General features: G+C 49.6%; 2 protein-coding genes across 9 annotated transcripts; both read right to left on the bottom strand.

Annotated features, from left to right (window-relative positions):
• Positions 1-1138: 1138 nt before the first annotated feature.
• On the bottom strand, positions 1139-9740 carry ACRBP (acrosin binding protein). Of its 4 annotated transcripts, none has more exons than XM_017645932.3 (10): positions 8626-9735; positions 8092-8374; positions 7825-7919; positions 7209-7326; positions 6149-6578; positions 5573-5705; positions 3422-3601; positions 3138-3305; positions 2001-2084; positions 1139-1479 (listed from the first exon to the last, which is right to left on the bottom strand). In XM_017645932.3, the coding sequence occupies exons 2-10, from the start codon at positions 8336-8338 to the stop codon at positions 1360-1362; spliced, it is 1575 nt and encodes a 524-aa protein (XP_017501421.1). In that variant the 5' UTR covers positions 8339-8374; positions 8626-9735; the 3' UTR covers positions 1139-1359. The 4 variants fall into 4 exon arrangements, with proteins under 4 accessions (XP_017501421.1, XP_017501420.1, XP_017501422.1 ...); XM_017645931.3 differs by having other exon boundaries at positions 8092-8313; XM_017645933.3 differs by having other exon boundaries at positions 6149-6269; positions 8092-8313; positions 8626-9729.
• A 1502-nt stretch (positions 9741-11242) lies between these two features.
• On the bottom strand, positions 11243-18095 carry ING4 (inhibitor of growth family member 4). Of its 5 annotated transcripts, none has more exons than XM_017645957.3 (8): positions 17955-18095; positions 15141-15212; positions 13239-13405; positions 12946-13060; positions 12693-12801; positions 12303-12450; positions 11985-12046; positions 11243-11879 (listed from the first exon to the last, which is right to left on the bottom strand). In XM_017645957.3, exons 1-8 carry the CDS (start codon positions 17989-17991, stop codon positions 11840-11842), a joined length of 750 nt encoding a protein of 249 aa, XP_017501446.1. In that variant the 5' UTR covers positions 17992-18095; the 3' UTR covers positions 11243-11839. The 5 variants fall into 5 exon arrangements, with proteins under 5 accessions (XP_017501446.1, XP_036864956.1, XP_017501448.1 ...); XM_037009061.2 differs by having other exon boundaries at positions 12955-13060; XM_017645959.3 differs by having other exon boundaries at positions 12693-12798; positions 12955-13060.
• Positions 18096-19841: the final 1746 nt, after the last annotated feature.

Raw genomic sequence — 19841 nt, 5'->3', positions numbered from 1 at the left:
ACCCACCAGCCTTCCACTGTGCTCACTGGTTCCCCTGGGCGTCTCTTTCTCTGTTGAGTTCCGGCAGGTGGCTTCGCTCCAGCCAGTCATGGCTCAGACCTCACCCTGCCCAGGGCCCCTCTGCCCACTGGCTGCTGCTGGGCCCTCTCAGGGCAGAGAGCCGACAGCTCCATCACTGCGGTTAACAGCAGGATGGTTCCTTCTCATCTCTACTTCCCCTGGGGGCGCGGGGCAGAGGTCACAGGAAAGCCTCAGGTCTCTGCACCAGGGCTGAGCTCCTTGTCCTCTGAATCAGTAGGGCTGCGCATGTCGCCCATGCTCAATGCACAAAAACAAGGTAATGTTTTTGAGTGTTTAGAGTGATAGGTGAGAAAGGTTATTGTGGTCAAGTGAGTTTGGAAAATTCTCGGTTAAACAGGTTTCTATGTTACAGGACTTCTCAGAACCTTTACCATGCCATGAGATTGGCCTGTGTTGACTGAAGTGGGGTGGAGGTCACAGGGTTGAACTAGTGTATTTTTGTGCATGTTTGATCTTTTCCATAACAAACAACTTTTTAAAATGTTGATAATCACTGTGAACCTATAGAAGAGGGTGAGACTATACGGTCTCCCAAACATGTGTGTCCCCAGAACACATTCTGGGAGATTTCAAGTCATTTAAGGCCATTGCTGGAGCCATACCTCAGTGCATATTGTCAAGGTGCAGCCATCCCAACCGTCCAATAGTCTGGCCCATTACTGGATGGCAAGTCAAGGGCTTCCTAAGCTCCAGCCCCAGCGGCTTCCTCCCTCCTGATCAGGTGCAATTCTGCCCTGCCTCCCTCATACCATCTCAGCCAGCCTCTGGCCTTTGTCTTCCGGAGGGACAATCCTACCCTCAGATTGCCAGGTCCAGGGCTTCAGAATAAGGACACACACCCCTGTCATGGCCCACATGATGACTAAGCCCCTGGCCATGGCCTTCTTCAACCCAACTGATTTCATAGACATTCTCCCAGCAGCTGGCTGCTTCCCCACATACCATTCTCATTCTCTCACCTGCAAGGGGATCCATAGATCCTAAGGGTTGGAGGGTTGGTTTCCAAGGGGCAGGATGGCGGTGCTGGGGATGGGATAACCAAAGTAGGCCACACAGGTTGAAAATAAACACTTTATGCAAAGATATCCCTTTCAGGAGGACAGAGTTCCCACCATGGACTTCTCTGGGACTGCTGCCCAGCCCGGGGGAAACCCAAGTAGGGGCCTGGTAAGAAACCCACTAGGGGCAGCCAGGAACCAAATTGAGAGATGGTGTCTAAAAGCAAGGGAGAATGTGGAAAGGTCGGGCTGGGGTGGGGACAGGACAGACCCCGGCTCATCAAGCTTGACCTAGAGTCAAGGTGCTAAACTCCTGGCTCCACTGAAGCACCACGTCCGCACTCTTGGCATGGGTCAGGACACTGTACGTCTCGTTCTGCAGACATCTCATGCGGGACACCTACACAGGGGTTGGGTACGTGGCTGTGTCACCAAGCCGGGAGCCAGAGGTGTGGAGTGGGGGAAGCGTCAGGCATCCCATGAGTACCAGAGGAGGGCAGGCATGGGCACAGGGCCATAGAGGGAAGGAGATGTAGGTTTTTCAAGCTACAAGAGGCACCAAGTCACCCAAGCCCCTACTTTTGGAAATGAGGAGGATGAGGCTGGAGGAGGAAGTGACTTATTCCAGGCTACCTGTAAGAGGAGGCAGGACTCAGACCCCAACATCCAGTTCCCAGCCCATCTGCGGCTCTTCCCCCAGTGCTGGCAGCATCCCTCCAAGGCCCCTCTGCCTGGGAGGCCTTGCTTTCTCCAAGACAGGAGGAGTGGAGAACAGAGGTCTGGTGGAGGCCTCTACCCAGAGATTTGAGTCGCAACTGCTCTGCATATCTCTGCTGCTCAAGGGGGGACCCTCAGAATAGCCCCACATGTGCTGACCCACTGAGGGGCTGCTGGGATGAGTGGGCAGGGTGGGGGGCTTACCTTCCGGTCCCGATTTCTCATCAGACACTGTTGGCTTTTGAAGGAACAGTAGTTTGGGTACTGCACAAAGTCTGTGTCACAAATCTAAGCCAGGAGCCAGGGATGGGGAGGTGGAAGTTATCAGAAGCCTTCCAAGACACCAGTTCCCAGGCAGTGCCTGCTGTGGCTGAGCTGGGGAGGGGTGTGTCCCTCAAGAGCCAGATCTTGCACACTGGGTCCCCCCTCTGAGGAAAAGGCCATTGTCCCCTCTGCCTTTCCCATCCCACCCCTGGTCACTGGTCAGTTGCTGGAAGAAGCCATGAGCTGGGGAAGGGAAGCAGCTGCCCTGCTGGCCAGCTTGCTGGGAAAGCAGCTGGGAATGGGGAGCAGGAGGGCCCGACTCGCGGTCCAAGCTCCGGCTAAGTAAGAGACGGCTAAGTAAGGGAGAGAGCAGATGAACCTCCAGTGACCTCAGGTGAACCACTGCCCCCCATGGCCCCGTCTCCCCACCTATAAGTCTAGGGGAGTGGCAGAGATGATTTCTGAGATCCCCTTCCAGATCTAGGGGTCTGAGGACAAGAGCTGGCCTGGGACCCCTCAACTCAGCTCCCAGCCCTTTCTTAAGTGACCTCTATTCTTCCTTGCCTTGATTTTTCCTGTTAAACCTCAGAAGGGAGGGACCTAGCTCTCAGCTAAAGGTAGTCCACAGAGGAGGTAAATTTGGGGAAAGGGGAGCAAAAGTGGTTCCACTGATCAGGGAAAGCCTGGCAGCTTCCGCAGAGAAGCCTGCCACATTGAGGCAGGACAGGACTGATCACCAGGTCGATGGTCCCTCGTGCATCACCTTAGTCTTAAGTTGTTGAGTATACCTTTAGCCAAGAGTGGGAAGTGACTTGACCAAAGGCCCTCAGGGAACCTGCAGAGCTGGGACAAGAACCTCTCTGCCTCCTGCCTCCCAGTCCTGCACTCTGGCACCCCTCCCGATCCCTGCTCCTGTGCCAAACACAATCCTGCTCTATTTGGAGTGGGGGTGTCTATTGGAGAGAGGCAGGAAGCTAGGTAAGGACTGGCTCCCAGGCCCTCTTCCTCACCCTGGGCCCCCTAGAGCAGTAACAGGGAGGAAGTGGGGCGGTGCTGAGCTTCGGGGTAGGCTCTGACCTTGGCGGGGAAATCTCCATCCTGGAAGCTAAGGAACTCCGTCTGGAGCCAACCAGCCACTCGACTATCTTCACAGCCGTTCATGGCTAACCGGGCACACCAAAAGTCCATGCGGAGCCCGCCATACAAATCCAAACCATAAAAACGGCCTGCTTGTGGGTTCCCTATCTGTGGCACAGGGGACAGGAGTCAGGCGCAGGCTGCTGCCCTCCTGCAGGCCTCCCTGCCTCCTGCCTGTCCCGGTGGATCGTGAGGCACCCCACTGCAGGCTGCCGTTGGAGTACCTGGTTGCCAATGGACATTCTCTGGGATGAGAGCAAGGGGCTGATGAAGGGTGTTTTGTGGGAGCTGTCACAGTGCTGCCGCTGCAGGTTGGCCTCCGAATGGCACTGCTCCAGCTTCAGGGAGCAGAAGTCACAGAGGGCACAGGGGGTTGTGTGTCGCCGCCCAAGGCTGTCACAGACCTGGGGCCAGAGTGTGGTTGAGAGACGGAGGCTGAGGCCTTCCCGCCCTGGCCAGCCAGGGCCATCCCCGCAGACCATCTTTTCACTAAGGCCCTTCACAAGGCTTCTCTGGCTTTTCTCCCTGCACCCTTCCCCAAGGGCTCCTCAGGGATCTCGCCTCAGCTCTGTGTCTCTTCACCCTTCCTAGATGACTGATCTACTCATAGGTAATCTTCATCTCCCTGCAGGTGATACCCAAAGCTTTATCTGTTCTGATCTCTTTCCTGTGCTCCAAATCGTCACTGCCAAGTAGCTGACAGACGTCTACTATTGGGTGACAACCACAATCACCCCTAACTTAGGCTGTCTGAAAAGGGCTCATAACCCTGCTTTCTCTCGCATGCTAATGACAACAACGATATTTACAAAGAGTTGACACAGTGCTGGCCACCAGCGCTATAGATGCTATCATCTCACTGGGTCTTCACCACAACCCTGTTCTAGCACAAGTACTAGTAATATTTCCATTTGACTGATGAGGAAACTGGGACTCAGCAAGGCTGAGCAACTCGCTCAAAACCACATCTAACAAATGGCAGAGCTATGTCCCAGCTAACTCCCAAACTCACTCTCTGCCCAAGTACCTACATTCAAAACCTCCGAGCTCTTGAAAGATTTTCTTCCAAGAGGAGTTGCTGCCTTCTAGCTGGACACCTGCAAGGCTCTTCCTCAGATTCTCAGGAGGGTCTCTGAGTGGCACCCCCCTTCAGCAGGGGTCAGCACACCACAGTACACGAAATCGTTTACACCGCTGTGTGTCCTCCCACAACAGCACACTGGGGAGGTGTCATCATGTCCCTGACCAAAATTGTCACTGAATCCTCTTCTCCTACCAAATTAAATTTAAATGCCTCAGACTGCCCTTCCAGATGGGTCACATCATGACCCTTACTATCTCTTTGGCTCGAACTCTTGCTGCTCTGCTGCAGGTCAAATGGGCTCCTTATCAAGCCCTAAAATCCAGGAAGTGCTCCAGAGCTCTTGGACTTCCTACGCTTAAAACAAAACAAAAACAAAAAACCTCTCCCCAACAACTACCACACTCCTTTTGCTATGCTCTGAATCCCTTATGGCTCTCAGCCCCCGAAGGGCAGGAGCAGTGCACCATCCCTGGTTCCCTGCAAAGTCTCATCTCTTTCTTGCCTCAAAGTCTTTGCACACCCTAGTCCCTCTAGCAGGAACCTTCCACCAAGCCCCTTCTTTTGCCTGCTTAGCTGGGTTTACCTACAGGCCTCAATTTAGGCATCAGTTTCTCTAGTAAACATTCTCTGAGCTTCCCACCTGCTCTCCCTGCCCTTTGTCCTTACCCATCAGAGCATTTACCCCTCAAATTATTCTCCTGTTTCCAAGTCTGTCTTTCCCAGGAAAGGACAGAGGATTGGATCTAGTGCATTGCTAATATCTCAAATACCTAGCAGAGTTAGTACTCTGTAGTAAAAAAAAAAATCAGTATTTGTTGAACAAATGGATGAATGGATGGTGTACCACCTCTCAACAAACACTTGTGAACTTGGATTACTTGAGAGACTGAAGGCTATTTTCCTGGGAATAGGACTTGCTGCATGCTGAGGACACACTGAGACTGGAATCTCTCTACAGATCCCTGGAATGGGTGCTATGCTCCCTCTGGAAACGAGAGCTACATCTAGGGCAAAGCCAAGTACCAAAGACGGTCAACTAGATCAGGAGATGACTCGAGCCTAACAATTCAGAGAGCTGAAGAACGAATCCCCGACTAGACTGGATTCCACACTAGGTCTTGAGCTTCCTCCTTTAAGATGAGCTGGAGATGTTCTTCCGAAGAATGCGTTCTCTCCAACAATGCCTCATGATTTCATGGGTATCCCCCCGGGTATACCCCTCACCCTGAGGGGGGTGGTTTAGTGCCAAGCCCCGTGAGGGTGTACCCACTAAGCAGCACGGTGGGCGTACCGGCTTCCCAAAACCGAGGATCTCCTCCTCCATGTACTGCCAGGCCTTGGCCGTGGGGGTCACAATGCAAGTGTTCTCTATAATCGAATAGCACAGCACCAACAAGGCTTCCACGTGGGGCAGCTGCAGGAGGCTGCAAGGAGACAGCACTGGCTGCTGAGGATGGCCCAGAGGGCTGCGGCAGAGAGCCACGTCTGCTCCTGCCCCCTGCCCTCAGCAGCTTGGCCTGGTCACACATATTCAGCATGCCGGATGGGACTATAGAGGCTCCAGACCAACTGCCTCCTTCTACAAATGAGGAAATAAAGTCCAGAAAGGGGAAGTAACTGAGATTAGCAGAGCGAATCAGGACCAGAGATAGGATCAGAACTCAAGCCTGGCAGCTCCAGGGCTCACTCCACTACGTCCCTTAAGGAAGGAGAGTCTGGGGCAGCGTTTGAGCCAGTGATAAGGTGAGGCAGGCATTGGTAGATGCGCCTAAAGCCCAAGCAGGTCTAAGTTAGTCTGGAGGCTTCTCACTCCCAAAGAAAGCAGCGGGGAGGGCAGGGCTGGTGGGGGAGTCAGAACTTCCTGTACCTGCCAGGGCTCCCATTTCTCCAGATGGAGTCGTCATTGTATACACCATTCAGTGGATCCATTTTCTGGGCTGAATGAATGAGCTCCTGGATGTTCTCCATCATCATAGGAGGAGACTCCACTTCCCGCACCCATGGAGTGAATGACAAAGGGTTGGAAGATACAAATTCAGGCTGGAACTTGGGCTCTAAATCTGACTGTAGCCCAGACCGAGTCTCCAGTCGCTTCTCTGTCCCCTGGCCTTCCTCCTTCTTTCCTTCCTCCTCCTGCTTTTGCTCCTTCCCCTCCTCCTGCTTATGTTCTTGCCCTTGCTCCTGCTTGTGACCTGACCCTTGCTCCTGGCCCCCCAGGGACAAGGAAGACTGGAGCAGCTCTTCCACGCTGCTGTTGAGCCGCTTGGACCAAGGCTGGAAGGCCTGTTGCTCTGTGGCTGCAATGGGGTTTGGGAGGGGCCAAGAAAGAGAACGTGAAGGGAAGGCCAGGCTTCTGGGTCCCATGCGTCACTGATTTCAGAGGGACACACACATAAATACAAATGCAGAGAAAAGGAGCCCAAACCACACACAGTCAAGTGTAAAAACACAAAAGGGTACGAATTCAAAAGAGAAGAGTATTGCCATGGCAGTTTTGGCAGTTTCTGTCACCTTTCTGCCCTGCTCACAAAGGCTCCTCCCTAACCTTCACCTCAAATGCTACCTATTGTTCCTCTCCCTTAGGAAACACCTAACATTCTGAATAGCTAGGCAACTAATCCTTTCTACAGTGAAGATATTAGCTTATAAATGTCCCAGAACTCTTCCAAATGCAGGACTGTTTTGGGAGCTAGGAAAATTGGATTCAGGACACGGCTGTGATTGATGTCTGAAGATATTCTGGGACAGGAAAGCCCTAACCTGCATTCATAAAAAGTAGGCCCTCCCTCTGTAAATAGCTCACTGCTGCCACCTCCCACCCCACTCAACATTCTGCCCCTCTCCCTACCACAAGAGCCTGAAATGTGGCGCTCTGAGAACCCGGAAGCAGCTGCTGGCAAGTCTCCCCAGTGCTGGGATGGTCTCACCTGTGGCGTATGATGAGGTGGGGGAAGTCATCGTGGTAGGGGGCACGGAAGTGAAAGAGTCTATTTCCTTGGGAGCGTTAGGTGAGAGAATTGAGACTGGCTGGGAGCATCGGACTCTCTGCAAGAAGAGGAGGAATGTGGCCATGTCTTCCCCAAGGGTGGCCTTCCACACCAGCGAATTCCTCAGTCCCTTCCCAGCGTGTCTGCTCTCAGTGCGTCATCCCTGTTCCTGGGCAGGGATGAAGGGACAGATCCCTGCTGGAACCCTCCAGACCTGCAAAAGGGATCCCCTGCAAGATAAAACTCCTGTCTGGACCATACCCCTGTCTTTGCTTTTTCCCTTTTAACTTGAATGAAATCACTGACCTGTTAGAGGAGTTGAAGGTTTTATCTCTTTGCCTCCTCCCGTCCCTCTTCCCTACTTTTCTTACAATAACAGGATTGTCCTGATAGTTTGAATGCCCACGGTGAGACTGTATTCATACACAATCTGGGTTAATGATTGGTAAGCCGGCAGGTAGGGAGGACTTCAGGATGGCCTTGTGCCAACCCCTCACGGCCTCTGCTTCTCCCTTGGCCCTGGGACACCAGATTCTCCCTTCGTCCTGGGTCTCACCTTGGCATAGTACACGTGGTTGGAGCAACGGTACTGAGTAAACTGGCAGAAGGACTCAAACCTGGGGGCATAAGGGAGGTCGGAGCAGACGGCGCCTGCGAAAGGGTGGGGTGGTGATGAACACACATTGAGCAACCCCCTCGCGGAGGCGCAGCCGCCTCCTTGGGTGTGGAGGGGAACGCGCGGGCTCAGGGGACGCGCCAGCCATGCCCGGTCCCCTGTCTTAAGTGAGCACAGGGCTGGCTGTCCCACTAGCCGGGCCCTCACCGTCGGGCACCAAGCCGTGGTTTTCGTACTGGTCCAGCTGGACGATCACGGGGTTCCGGCAGCCGCGGGTTGCGCGGAAACGGCAGGTAGTCTCTGCCTTCCAGGCTGGGGTCAGTCGCGCGAAGAAGCGCTCATATTCGGTGGGAGAGAGGGGGCTGCCCGGAGCGGAGGCCGAAACTGAATCCTGGGCTGATGAGGCACGTCCCGCAGTCAGAAGCAGCGCTGCGGGGCGAACAGGCGGAGGCATGGACGGGCTCCCAAACCCGCTCGGGCCCGGGACGGACTGGCAAGTGGGACCATGTGCAAATTAGGAACTGAGGCGTCTGGCCTGCGACCCCTGCTGATCAAGGCTGCGGGGGGAGTGCGGAGGCAGAGGCACGTGTCTGACCCCGGGGGAGGAGGGGAGGGACGCGGAAGCCTGGGCGCAAACCCAACGCGGCCACCGCGAGCGAGCGGCTCCGACACCGCAGGGGAAGGGCGCCCGGGGGCAGAGGGCCGACCCGGAGGACGAGACTGAGCCGGGGAACCTCTCACCCTTCAGGAATGAGATAAGGAAGCCGGCGGCGGGCCTCATGGCCCCGCCCGGTCAGCCTGCGTTTCCTGGACCGCAGCGGCCTTCAACGGGCCAAGCCAGGGAGCCGGCGGGCGCGGGCTCGCCGACGGCAGGGAAGGGCGGCCGTGACGTCACAAAGGGCCGGGGGCGGGGCCTCGGAAACCGACGGGGGTGCCGGGGGCTCCGCGAACGGCGGCTGCTCTTCCCCGCCAGCTTCCAGCCCCGGAGGATGAGGACGGCGAGCGATCGCTGACGCAGTGCCTTGGATGGAGTAGGTCCTTTATGTGTATTGGCTTATTTCATTCCCCAGGTTATCCCATAAAGGGGATGCTCTTTCTATACCAGTTTTACAGGTGATGGAAAACCTGGGCTTTGGGAAACAGTTTGCCCAGTAGGTGGGGGGGGCCTGGATGTCAGCACAGGCAGGCAGGCAAAGACGGAACGTACAAAACCGAATCAGGGTCCACCTCAGCAGGGACTAGAGAGGAAGCCTCCAGGTAAGAAGTAAGCCAGAGGGGAAACAGGAGCAGGGGGCAGGACCTGCAACCAATACAGGATTGTGTATCAACGGGCACTTCAATTAAAAAAACAGAGAGAGTAGGATGGCCACAACAGAGAGCAAGGAAAGTAAGATGGATACCAGCATAGAAGAGGTGGCACCAGGTTATCTCAGAAAACAAGCCAGACAAAACACCAGAAGAGGTGCTCTATGACACTGTAGGAGCTTTTCTGAACCCCACCTCACTCTTTTAAGTTCAGGGAAAGTAATTTCACAGAAATTGAGTGACAGAAGAGTACCAAGGTCAAATTCCATGTAAGATTATCATAGAAAAACCATAAGAATAACATTACTACAGAGAATGAAACATACCGGAGATATGTGCCATGAACAGATCAAGACAACCATTTCAAATAAGCTAAAAGACATTATGAACATGATATGACACATGAAAGAACATAAATCAGAATTAGAACTAAAACTCAGAGGTGAACAGAACTCAGGAATTAGGATGAAAGGAAAAAAATCATTATTCACAAAGACTAAACTAGAAGTATGCAAGAGCGAATAAACAATAGATAATGCCATAGATAGAAGATAAAAAAAAATTTTAATCAAAAAGAATAGATAAAAAGGATTAGAGAGTCAATGACAAACTCTGGAAATAAGATAAAAAGGTAATACGAGTCTTTGAGGAAAAAAACAAAGCAAGGGAACAGCACAAGTACTAGCAAGTATTCAAGAAGATTTTCCTGAATAAAGAAAAACTTGAAACTACATATTCAAAGAGCATACAGCAAAGCTGAGAATATAGTGCCAAAATGACCAGTACCAAAACATATTATATTCTAGTAAAATGACTGAACTTCAGAAGGAAAAAAATATTCTTCGGGCATCTAAAATAAACACACACCACTTAGAAGGAAAAAATATTAGCCTATTGATATACTTTTTAGGAAGAGTTGTATTTGTTGTATTTTCAAAAATATATGTGGTTTTGGGAGATTTCCGCTGCTCTACTCACGCCGCCATCTTGGCTCCAAAGTGATATACTTTTTAACAGTAATACCTTTTGCCAAAAGAAAAGTAACATATTTAAGAGACTCAAGAAAGGAAAGTATAAACCCAGCAAGAAAAGACTGTGTTAAGTGCAAAGGGCACAAACTGTTATCAACATGCAAGATCTCAGAGAATACTGTTGCCAAGCTTCCTTCCTGGAGATCTACTAGAAAACCAACTTCAGACAACCAAAACAAGAATGGCTTAAGGACTGGAGATGAATATTAAATACAAAATTACTTACAGAATTAAAACTACATAAGGACTAAGAAGGCATATAGTATACAATGATTCTATGCCCTGACAATGCAGATTTACTAAAAGGTTTTGTAATGACGTGGTGAATGGTAAATGAATTTGCAAAATATTTTAAAAATATTTTCATTAATCATGTTGGTGGTAGCATTGCTATTCTGAGAGTGCTTTGTGTGTGAGATAAATGAGTAATTATGAAATATTTTATCATCTTCCGTGTCCTTGAAAACCAGCATTCTTGATATGGAAGGAGCCAGAAAATTAAATAAATCAAAATTTAAATAAATAAATTGAAAATTAAGTAAAAGCTCTTCATCTTGAAAAATAAAGAGCAGTGTTCAGGTGAGGAGGCACTCAGGTGTGAGGACAGCTCAATGGAAGGAAGTGGTTTCCAAGTTTGGGGTGGGCAAGATAATCCACTGGTTGTAGGGGAAAAAATATGTCTTTGTTTTATGCTTAAAATAAGAAACCAAGTTAACATTTAGTATCATAGTACATGTATAAAACACAAATACACATTTATTGGAAATTAAGTGAAAGATGTATGGAGAAAAAAATGCACGACTTAAAAAGTTCTGGAAACCCCTGGTCACACCCCTCTAGCCAGCTTTCTCCTTCCCAAGTTGAGAAGCTGTGGATTCTGGTACAAAGGTACCCCTTCTGGTCCCATGTCTTGTTTTACTGCTGGTATGTCATCCTGTTGCCTCATCTAACCCAAAGAATACAAAAAAAAAGAGGCTTAGTGCCTGTCCTAAAATAGCATCTCTGCAATAACCACAGCTGGCCAGCATGTATAGCTTTTATTCACCTACTCCAACTCCTTTACATGTGAGTGCTCTGCATTCCACTTTGCCCCCTCTCCCATTCCCAGGCCAGGATGAATCCTCCTGGCACAGAGGAAGGGTGCTCCTTCGACTATGGCAAGCCCAGATGACAGGACCCCCACCAGAAAAAGCAGGGAAGGAACAAATAAAGTTCACCACACCACGGCCCCCCAGAGGGTAGGAATTAGAAGGCGGGCAAGTGCTCCCTCCCACGCCCTCGCCCCAGTCCTCAAATACAAAGCAAAGGGAGTAAAGAGGACCATCTCTCAGAAATACAGCACCAACATCAGCATGGAGGCAACAGGGCGATGGGCAGGCCTGCTTCCCTCTGAAGGCAGGGGGTGCTGCATGGAGCACATCCTGTTAGCGTGCAGCAGCCCTGCCTACCAGGGTGTGGACGCAGCCTCAGCACCAGGAGTGGGGAGAGGGGAGGAGATGGGATGATAACATGGCACCAGCCACTCTTCCCAGCCCCAAGCCCCAGCACAGGCATTCCTCTCTCCACCAGCCCAGGTCAGGGGGTAGGGAAGAAATTGTGTTGGAATCTGAGGCTCTTATCTATTTCTTCTTCCGTTCTTGGGAGCAGCGTGGGCAGAACCTAAAAGAAGATGTGACAGAGAAGCGGGGAGACAGTGGGTGAGAGGGGGCCTGCCCTCCCCTGTGCAGCTGAGGGCAGGCTGGCTCCTCCGCCTCACTCACTCACCATTTCCCCCGGGGCTTGGTTGTCAGACCCACACAGGCAAAGTGGAACCACTCGATGGAACACTGGAAAAGGAAGAGGATGGGGGACAGAGGTCAGGGACCAGAGCAGGACAGAGGAAAGAAAAGAAGCCCCCCTACAGGTTCCTGATGAGCATTCCCTTACTCTGTCCCTTCGCAGAAATGATGGAGGTCACAAGGCCAACCAACTCCAATTACCTTCCTCCTACCCTTAAGTCCCACCAAGCAACCATTTTCCCCCTCTTGTATCCACTGCCTTCAGGTCTCCCACACTCCCCCATCCAGAGGCAAGGGTTCTCACATCGGGGTTGTCACAGCCAATCATCTCTCCATAGGAGACCTGGTGACAAAGGCAGTAGGTGGGTTCGTTGGGATCCACAGGCATATCCAACACATCAGAGGGGTGGACGCTGCCAAAGGTCACCGAGGGCATCCCGTACTCAGGACTTCTGCATGCCAAGAGGAAGAGGAAGTGTCATTGGCAGGAAAAGCTACCACCTCAGACTCTCAGGGGTGGCAGGGGATCCTGGTGGGGCATGCAATTTGTGGCTTCTCCTCTCCAGTCAGCAGTTATCAAAACGATAAGGAGAAAAGCTACTGGCACGGAAGACAGAGAAAGTGGTGGGGCGGCAGGGGGTAGGGGGGCAGGAGACAAGAGTCCGTCAGGCAACGCAGTCCCTCAAACACTCACGTGCGCACAAGTTTTAACTTCTTCTGGGCAGCCTTGGGGGCCTCCTCGTCAGAGTTCTTCCCTTTGGAACGAGCACGGGCAGCTTTCTTCTCCTTTTGGGTCCGGCCTTCTAGGAAAGAGGGGAAATGCCAGAAGGCAGGGAGACGGAAAGACGGGTTAAGTCTTCCTTCTTCCCCCTCTTTGCGGCCCAGTGACCCTCCCTCAGCTGCCAGCTGGCTTCCGGCCCACTGCTCATTGCCCGCCCCCTCCTCACTCTTTTTGCCTTTGCTGGAAGAGCTGTCGTAGTCACTGGACTCAATCTGCTTCTCCTTCAGATCAGCCTCAAAACGGGCCAGGTCTGTGTCCAGTCGCCGGATGTGTTTGTCCACCTGGGTGGGAGGCACAGAGAAAGAAGAGGTACAAGGCTGGTTCCGGTAAAAGACAACTGGCTGAGGCAGAGTTCTATGGATCTCCCAGACCCTACACAGATCCCGACACAGCTGACGGAGGGCTCTAGGCCCCTAGAATTAGATGGGAGGAGGTGGGGAGCTGTGAACAGGGCCATACCATCTCATAGGTCTGCATGGCAAGCTGCACCTTGTCGTCACCAAATTCCTTGCATTTGCCATAGGCTTCCTGGATCTGTTTGAGAAGGGCCAATTTTTCCTCGGAGCTCATGCTGCGGGCGCTACTCATATACTCAGTGGCCAACTTGTCAATTTCAGCCTTCAGGTCTACAACAGAGACAGAGGCCTGGTCACAATGGCCCGAGTGGCTAGGTGAAACACACTTCTTCCTCTTGCTCCTTGGACCTTTTCCTTTGACCACCATAACCTTCGAACTAAAATGTACTGAACGTTCACAGGTACCGTGTCATGTACTCAAGTAATGCAACATATTGACAATATTTGTCCTAAAGGCGCCTTCAGGTGCTGAGAACATTGCTATCAGAGCTGGAACTCAAATTATTGATGCAGAACGAGGGAGCCTTTGCATACCTCACTAGCGTGAGGTCTATTTTTGTTCATGTCTGAAGATGCTTCTTTGCAGTGCTTGCTGCCGCTGGAACCATAATTTCTGTCTCAAAGGCCGCCTGGTTTCTCATTTCATAGACTCCTCACAACAGCTGCGAGGGCTGCTCACCAGGCTGGCTCATCTGCCACTGCTGGCTTCCGGGTCTGCATGTCTACCACTCATCTTTCAAATTAGACTCTAGCTCATTCATGGAACAGTTCTTCTCATGCCTGCCCTATTTTGTGCATCATTTGTAACTTGCTTATTTTTCCCATCACCTTTTTTCTGTTTATTCATCTTAGATATTGCTCAGAGCATTTTAATTTTGGAAGACTGGTGATATGCCAAGACATTGCAACTGCAGATGTCTACCACCTAGTATCTGGTAGGGCTCATAAAAAATGTCGAAGGAAAGAGACACAAGTATGACTGTGACATGGCATAGTGATTGATAACAGGAGGTATCGTTGTGCACACTATGCTTACACCCCATTTCACTGACAGCTCTTGGAGGAAGCTGAAAAAGCCAGTCGTTTGATAATCTCCAACTGGTCTTTCTGTGCATGAATTCAAGAACTGGGTGTATTACGAAGAAAGCAAGCTGGTTCTCAGCATTCGGCAGGCAGTTCTCAGGGGCCTATGTTCAGAATTTTAGATGCTGGTCACCTTTTCATGCATAAACTTACCCGAGTAACTTAAATCAGAGCTTTAGGTATCCTAACACCAGCTTGTTACATCTTCGAACATGGCTACATAAGGATGGAAATTAAGACCTATGTGTCCTTGAGCAGGTATGTGGGGGTAGCTCCAACAGACATCTCTGGCCTTGAAGAGACCATCTGACCATTGTAGTGTAGCCTCAGGCTCCAAGTGAATGCCTCCACACAGCCATGCTCATTCAAGTTCCAAGAAAGGCCACAGATGGTATCTAGCACTTCCGTAAGGTTGAAGAATATAGTGCCTGTAGAGATCCTGGTGTTCATTGTTGCTTTTCCTTCTTTTTTTCCCTTCCTTTTTACTTAAGAACTTCTCATGCAGCGCAGCTGTCTACCACCATGAGTTGCACTCTGAAGTCACACGGTAATTTGTGACGGTAACAGTAACAATCCAGTGGAATAGACATTTTAGTCTTCTATAAATACATTGAACATGGAGAACAGAAATGATTCTAGACTTGGTTTTTTTTTTTTTGAGTTCTTCTTAAAGAATATATAAAGAACACAGCATCTCTGAATTCTTGAGGCACTGTCATAAAACTCCATTTGTTACAGAAAAGCTGACATAGAAATGTGGATCATCACTACTCTCCTTCTAAGAATTGTGAGAGAGTAAAATGAGGGAGAGAAGTCCAGTTCCCCAGATCAGATCAGACATGGGAACACTGAACAGAGAAGGAAACCCACCACACACACACACACACTCCCTGCACCCATGGGCTCCTTACTCTGTACATACCCTCTGTTCTTTGGTCCAGGTCCCTCATGAGCTGAAAGTTTCTTTGCAGTTCAAAGGGTAGGTTTTCAATACCTAGGGAGGAGAGGAGAAACTGAGAGTCACTGGACTTCACAGGCCTTATAACTGCTATTGAACTACAACCTTCTTCACACCACTGGACCTATCAGGGACAGCATTTACCCTTCCTTTCTCAGAAGAGGCTTGAGTCTGTGTCTCTCCACAGTTAACCTCCCCATCTCTGCACAGCTTTCCCACCCTTTCCCCTTCAGGGACTTTACAAATCAGCCCTTCCTTTCCCTTGATCTTCAATCTCTCCCTCCAAATTCCTTGCCCTCAACTTACAAATACCCTACTGGTACCCTCTACCACTCATCACACATGCTTCAAATCTGCTCTCTATATAGTAGTTACAATGTTCCTTTAAATGCAAATCTGATCAAGTCACTCTCCTGCTTATTACCTTCCAGTAACTTCCTGTTGTACCATTACTATTCTGCACTTACTGGCCCTTGCTTACCCCACACCAGCCTTACCCCATGTCAGCCCCTCTCTGTGCCCTGTCTGCTGTGGTCATACTGGCCTTCTCTAAGTGCCTCCAATTGGCCAGCACTCTCCCTGCCACTTGGCTTTCTATATGCTGCTCTCTGCCTGAAATGCACTGTCTGGTCTTCTTCCCACCCCTACCATAAATCTCAGCCTACTAAATTCCTGTCCATTCTTCAAAGTTCAGCTCAAGCCTGACTTTCCCACACTCTAGCAAGTACCCTGGATTATGCTATCAAATTATTCTACCACTACCCTTTTTGACATTTATCCAACTGCAATTAATTAATTGTGTAATTGGTTATTTGGTATCTGTCTCTCCAGCCCTCCGGAAGGGCTGGGCATGTCTGTCTACCTGTTTCCTAGGGTTGAAAACTTTAACTTGCACACAGAGGGTCCTCAATAAGTACTTGAATAAATAAATGAACACTTACGTCTTTCCCATAAAAGACAAATCTCTTCCTATGACTCCACTTCAAACTTTCAAAATATCTCCACTGCTTTAACCTATACAGGTCTGCCACCACCAGTTCAGAGATTATTTTAAGTCACCAATGATTTACCAAGCCAAATAGTCTGTTACTATTAGTACTATCCTAAAAAATGTCCACAGCAGTTCACACCATCTTTACCCCGAGTTAACTTTCTTCCTCTTTGGAGTCCAAATCTCATCATACTCTTTCTGGCAACTGCAGCATTGATATTTCCTTAGCCTGTCCCTTAAATGTTAATGTTTTCTTGAGGTGACATGTTAATCCTCTCATTTTCTCACTTTATTTCCCTGAATGATCTTGGTTTCACTTACTCTCATGGATACACTAACCATTCCAATGCATAAGTCTAAATTAAATTAAACATACTGTAGTTACTTCTGAATTTTCCTATCTTGTTGATGATACATTGTCTATCTCACTTCCCAAGGAGGAAATTGGAAGTCTCCTTAGATTCTTCCTGTCTCTCAACCCACTCAGTCAGTCCATTCTGTCATATTTAACTCCTATATACTACCACTCCCTGAGATCGCATTATCTATGCCCTGGACTGTTACTGCTAATCCATCTCCCTACTAATGTTACCATGCTCCAGGTTACCATACATTAGTTATTTTCGTTTATAGAAATCACTATTTTAAAAAGCTGTTGCTTCCTCACTATTTAAAATGCAAGCTTTCAAGCTTGGCTTAAAAGACCTCACCAAATCTAGCCCCAGCCTCTTTTCAGTCTCACTTCCCAAATCTTCTGCTTTAGAGTCCTATATATCAAACACTCAGACCTCACTTGGCCCTGACTTCACTACAGACCCATTACAATATTTTTGCCGTTGCTTTCTCCAATTTGCAGTTCCCTTTCTCTCTCCACGCTGGCAAATAAGCACTCAACTTTTAAAATCTATTCAAACATCACATCCTCCATAAAGCTTACCTACATACCCAGGCAATTAGCCCCTTCTTCTCCAGTGTTATCATCTACACTTTTAATGTATTCCTATTATGTCACCTGTCACACCATCATAATTATTTATTAGCAGAATCTGTTTCCTAGTAGACTAGGAGCACATGAGGGCAGGAGCTGTGTCTTACTCATTTTTGTGTATTCCCAGTACCTGCCATTAAGTCTAACCCATAGCAGGACTTCGATGAATGAATGAAAAGAATGAATGAATGACTCCAACACTAAGACAGATAGATTTAAGTGAATAGGGTGACAGGCTCTGTAAAGGAGTGGGTTACACAAATGGCATCAACATTAACATCAGATTTCCATTTGATGGGGACTGGATCTCTACTCAAGAAGAGAGACGTCTGGTTCACCACCCGACAATAGACACTCACAACCCGCCATCCCCACGAGCAGCAGCTTCTGAGAAAGGACAGAACAGAGCAGCCGCGAGTAGGTCTTTGTCGCTGCTCCAAATGGCAGTGGGTGAAATAATAAAAACGACCGATTCTGATCGAATGGGGTGGGGGTGAGGATCCTGAGGCTGGAGACCCTGAAGGTGGGGACAGCAATCATCTTCCCGGGGATGCCCACAAGCCCTCCAAAAGGCGTCCCCCTGACCCACCGCGCAGCCCCTCCCTCGTCTACTACCAGAGCCAGGCCTCGACCCTGCTGCCCCGCCCCCTCATTCTTCCCAACCTCCAAAATTTTCTCCCACGGAACCCCTCCACGACTGTGACCTTCTAGCCCCCGGGACTTCAGGGCCGTACATCTTCTCGCCCCGATACCCCCACCACTCTGTGACCCCTGACCCCCTCCTCCAGCCTTCTCTTACTGTCCAGATAATGTTCCAAATACATCCCCGCAGCCATCTTGAAGCAAAACAAAGCAATTTCCGATCCACCCCGGAAGGGACTGAACAGCGACAGGGGCCGAAGCTATTATTCTTGGGAGAGCCTTTCCGCCCTTAAAAGAACTTCCGCCCTTAAGTAGATTACCCGCCGAGACACATCCGCCCGGCGTTAGAAGCCAGGGCTGCCCGTACCTCGAGGTGGCTTTGGGCCGCTTCCGCCCTTACCCAAGTCCGCGACCGGGCCGGCGTGACGTCACTTCAGGGCGCCATTTTGCATTCTGTAGCAAACTTTTTTCCCTCCAAAACGGGAAGGGGCGGTCGGTAATGAGGAAAATAGCCTAGTCTCTTTAGGATTATATTGTATAAATATCCCTATTCACGCAACTGTTTGTTTTTTTTACCTTTTGCAGAATATGACTCTGGTAGCCAGAACAGGTCCCAGCTGAATCCAGGCTTTCCACAAGGAAGCTAGTTTCTTAGGGAAGTTGGTTAGGCGTATGGGATGTTGTGAGGTTTAAACTCTCCGTGTTTCTCTTCACTCACACGAACATCAACTCCCCAGGATTGTTTTGTAACATGGTAAAAATCCAATATTTATAAACTCTACGTGTACTTACAAAAATTGCACAATAAAGCATTGATTCACACCTTTTGTCAGTATTGTCCTACAGTCAAGTACATTCTCACAAATGAAGTGGCAGGACTTCTGGCCTTACCCTCCTGTTTTTGGTCTTCTTATTTGAGTTAAATGTTAACCATGATTCTAGAAGGACTGGAGAGTGGAGCTGTTACAACTGGGACAGTTAGATGCCAGCTATCACCCTAGTCAGCTGCAATACAGTGAAAACTGCTTTGCACCAGGATGGAAAAGCAATCACGCAATCAGGATGTCAAGCTGCCACCAGAGGAAGCAAACGGACCTCTGTGCACGTAACCTCATTGCGGTGTTAAGATAAACGTCTTGCAGATTGTTGTCACTCATAACTTACACATTTTTGATAAAAACTTGTGTCACATGACGGGCTTTTAATGAAACAAATTTCCAGCCAAAGAATTTGACCAAATGTGTGCAGAAGGGTAGGTGAAACTGAGTTTACTACTGAGCAGGTGGTAAGATACAACAATAGTATCTAGACTTCACTCTATTATACGTGGATATACTTGGATAAGTAATTTAATCTCTGTGGCTAGTTCCTTCTGTATAGAATGAGAATAACAGTACCTACCTCACAGGGTTGTTGCTATGCATGTAAGTGAAACCTTAAAATAAGTAGATTCTGGTTCTAGTACCTGGAATGAAGGTAGGGCTGTCAGGACCTTTTCAACAATTGGTAAGATCAGGGTGAAAAGCAGTAAATATTCAGGAAGCTAACAAACACTGGCATATCTGGTAATATGTGATATGTTCATTAGCATCACACCAGATCAGGACTATCCTGAATGCCCCCCCAAGACTGAACCCTAAATTGAGTGGGTGTTTTTTTCACTGAGTATCTACACTCCACTAGGTAAATAAGCATGGCTGCCCAGCAGTCCCACACAGGATTAGCAAGGTTATCAGATGTGGGAGCTTTGCCACCACTTTTTTCAGTGCTTACAGGTTAATTCTCAAAGGAATCTGGGAGGTGACCTCCAGTCCCTTCACTGAAGAGCTGTAGTAGCACCTTGGCCGACACTGGTTGGCAGGGGAGCCAGGGCTGAAGTCCAGGTTTGAATCCTTACCATGTTCTATCAGCACAACTGTCTTGCATCGTTACTCAATCCTGGCTATGGTTTCCACCACCAGAACCCTCTGGTTACGAGTGCCACAGGAATGGGCATATGTATACACACAGTGCCAACTGATGCTCAGGGAGGAGCATGGGTCCT

This window comes from Manis javanica, chromosome 15 (genome assembly GCF_040802235.1).
Source record: "Manis javanica isolate MJ-LG chromosome 15, MJ_LKY, whole genome shotgun sequence".
Lineage (NCBI taxonomy): Eukaryota > Metazoa > Chordata > Mammalia > Pholidota > Manidae > Manis > Manis javanica.
The sequence above is the reverse complement of the archived record's forward strand: the minus strand, read 5'-3'. Positions and strand labels throughout refer to the sequence as shown.

Excerpts from the sequence above, each read along its gene's own strand:
- ACRBP (XM_017645931.3), bottom strand. The coding sequence starts at position 8,665 with ATGAGGCCCGCCGCCGGCTTCCTTATCTCATTCCTGAAGG. Across the intron at positions 3,306-3,421 it reads GAATGTCCATTGGCAACCAG|ATAGGGAACCCACAAGCAGG; the intron begins GTACTCCAACGG and ends CCTGTGCCACAG. Across the intron at positions 1,480-2,000 it reads TGAGAAATCGGGACCGGAAG|GTGTCCCGCATGAGATGTCT; the intron begins GTAAGCCCCCCA and ends ACCCCTGTGTAG.
- ING4 (XM_017645957.3), bottom strand. The coding sequence starts at position 17,991 with ATGGCTGCGGGGATGTATTTGGAACATTATCTGGACA. Across the intron at positions 15,213-17,954 it reads TTTGGAACATTATCTGGACA|GTATTGAAAACCTACCCTTT; the intron begins GTAAGAGAAGGC and ends TCTCCTCCCTAG. Across the intron at positions 12,802-12,945 it reads TTCCAGCAAAGGCAAAAAGA|AAGGCCGGACCCAAAAGGAG; the intron begins GTGAGGAGGGGG and ends CCTCTTTCCTAG.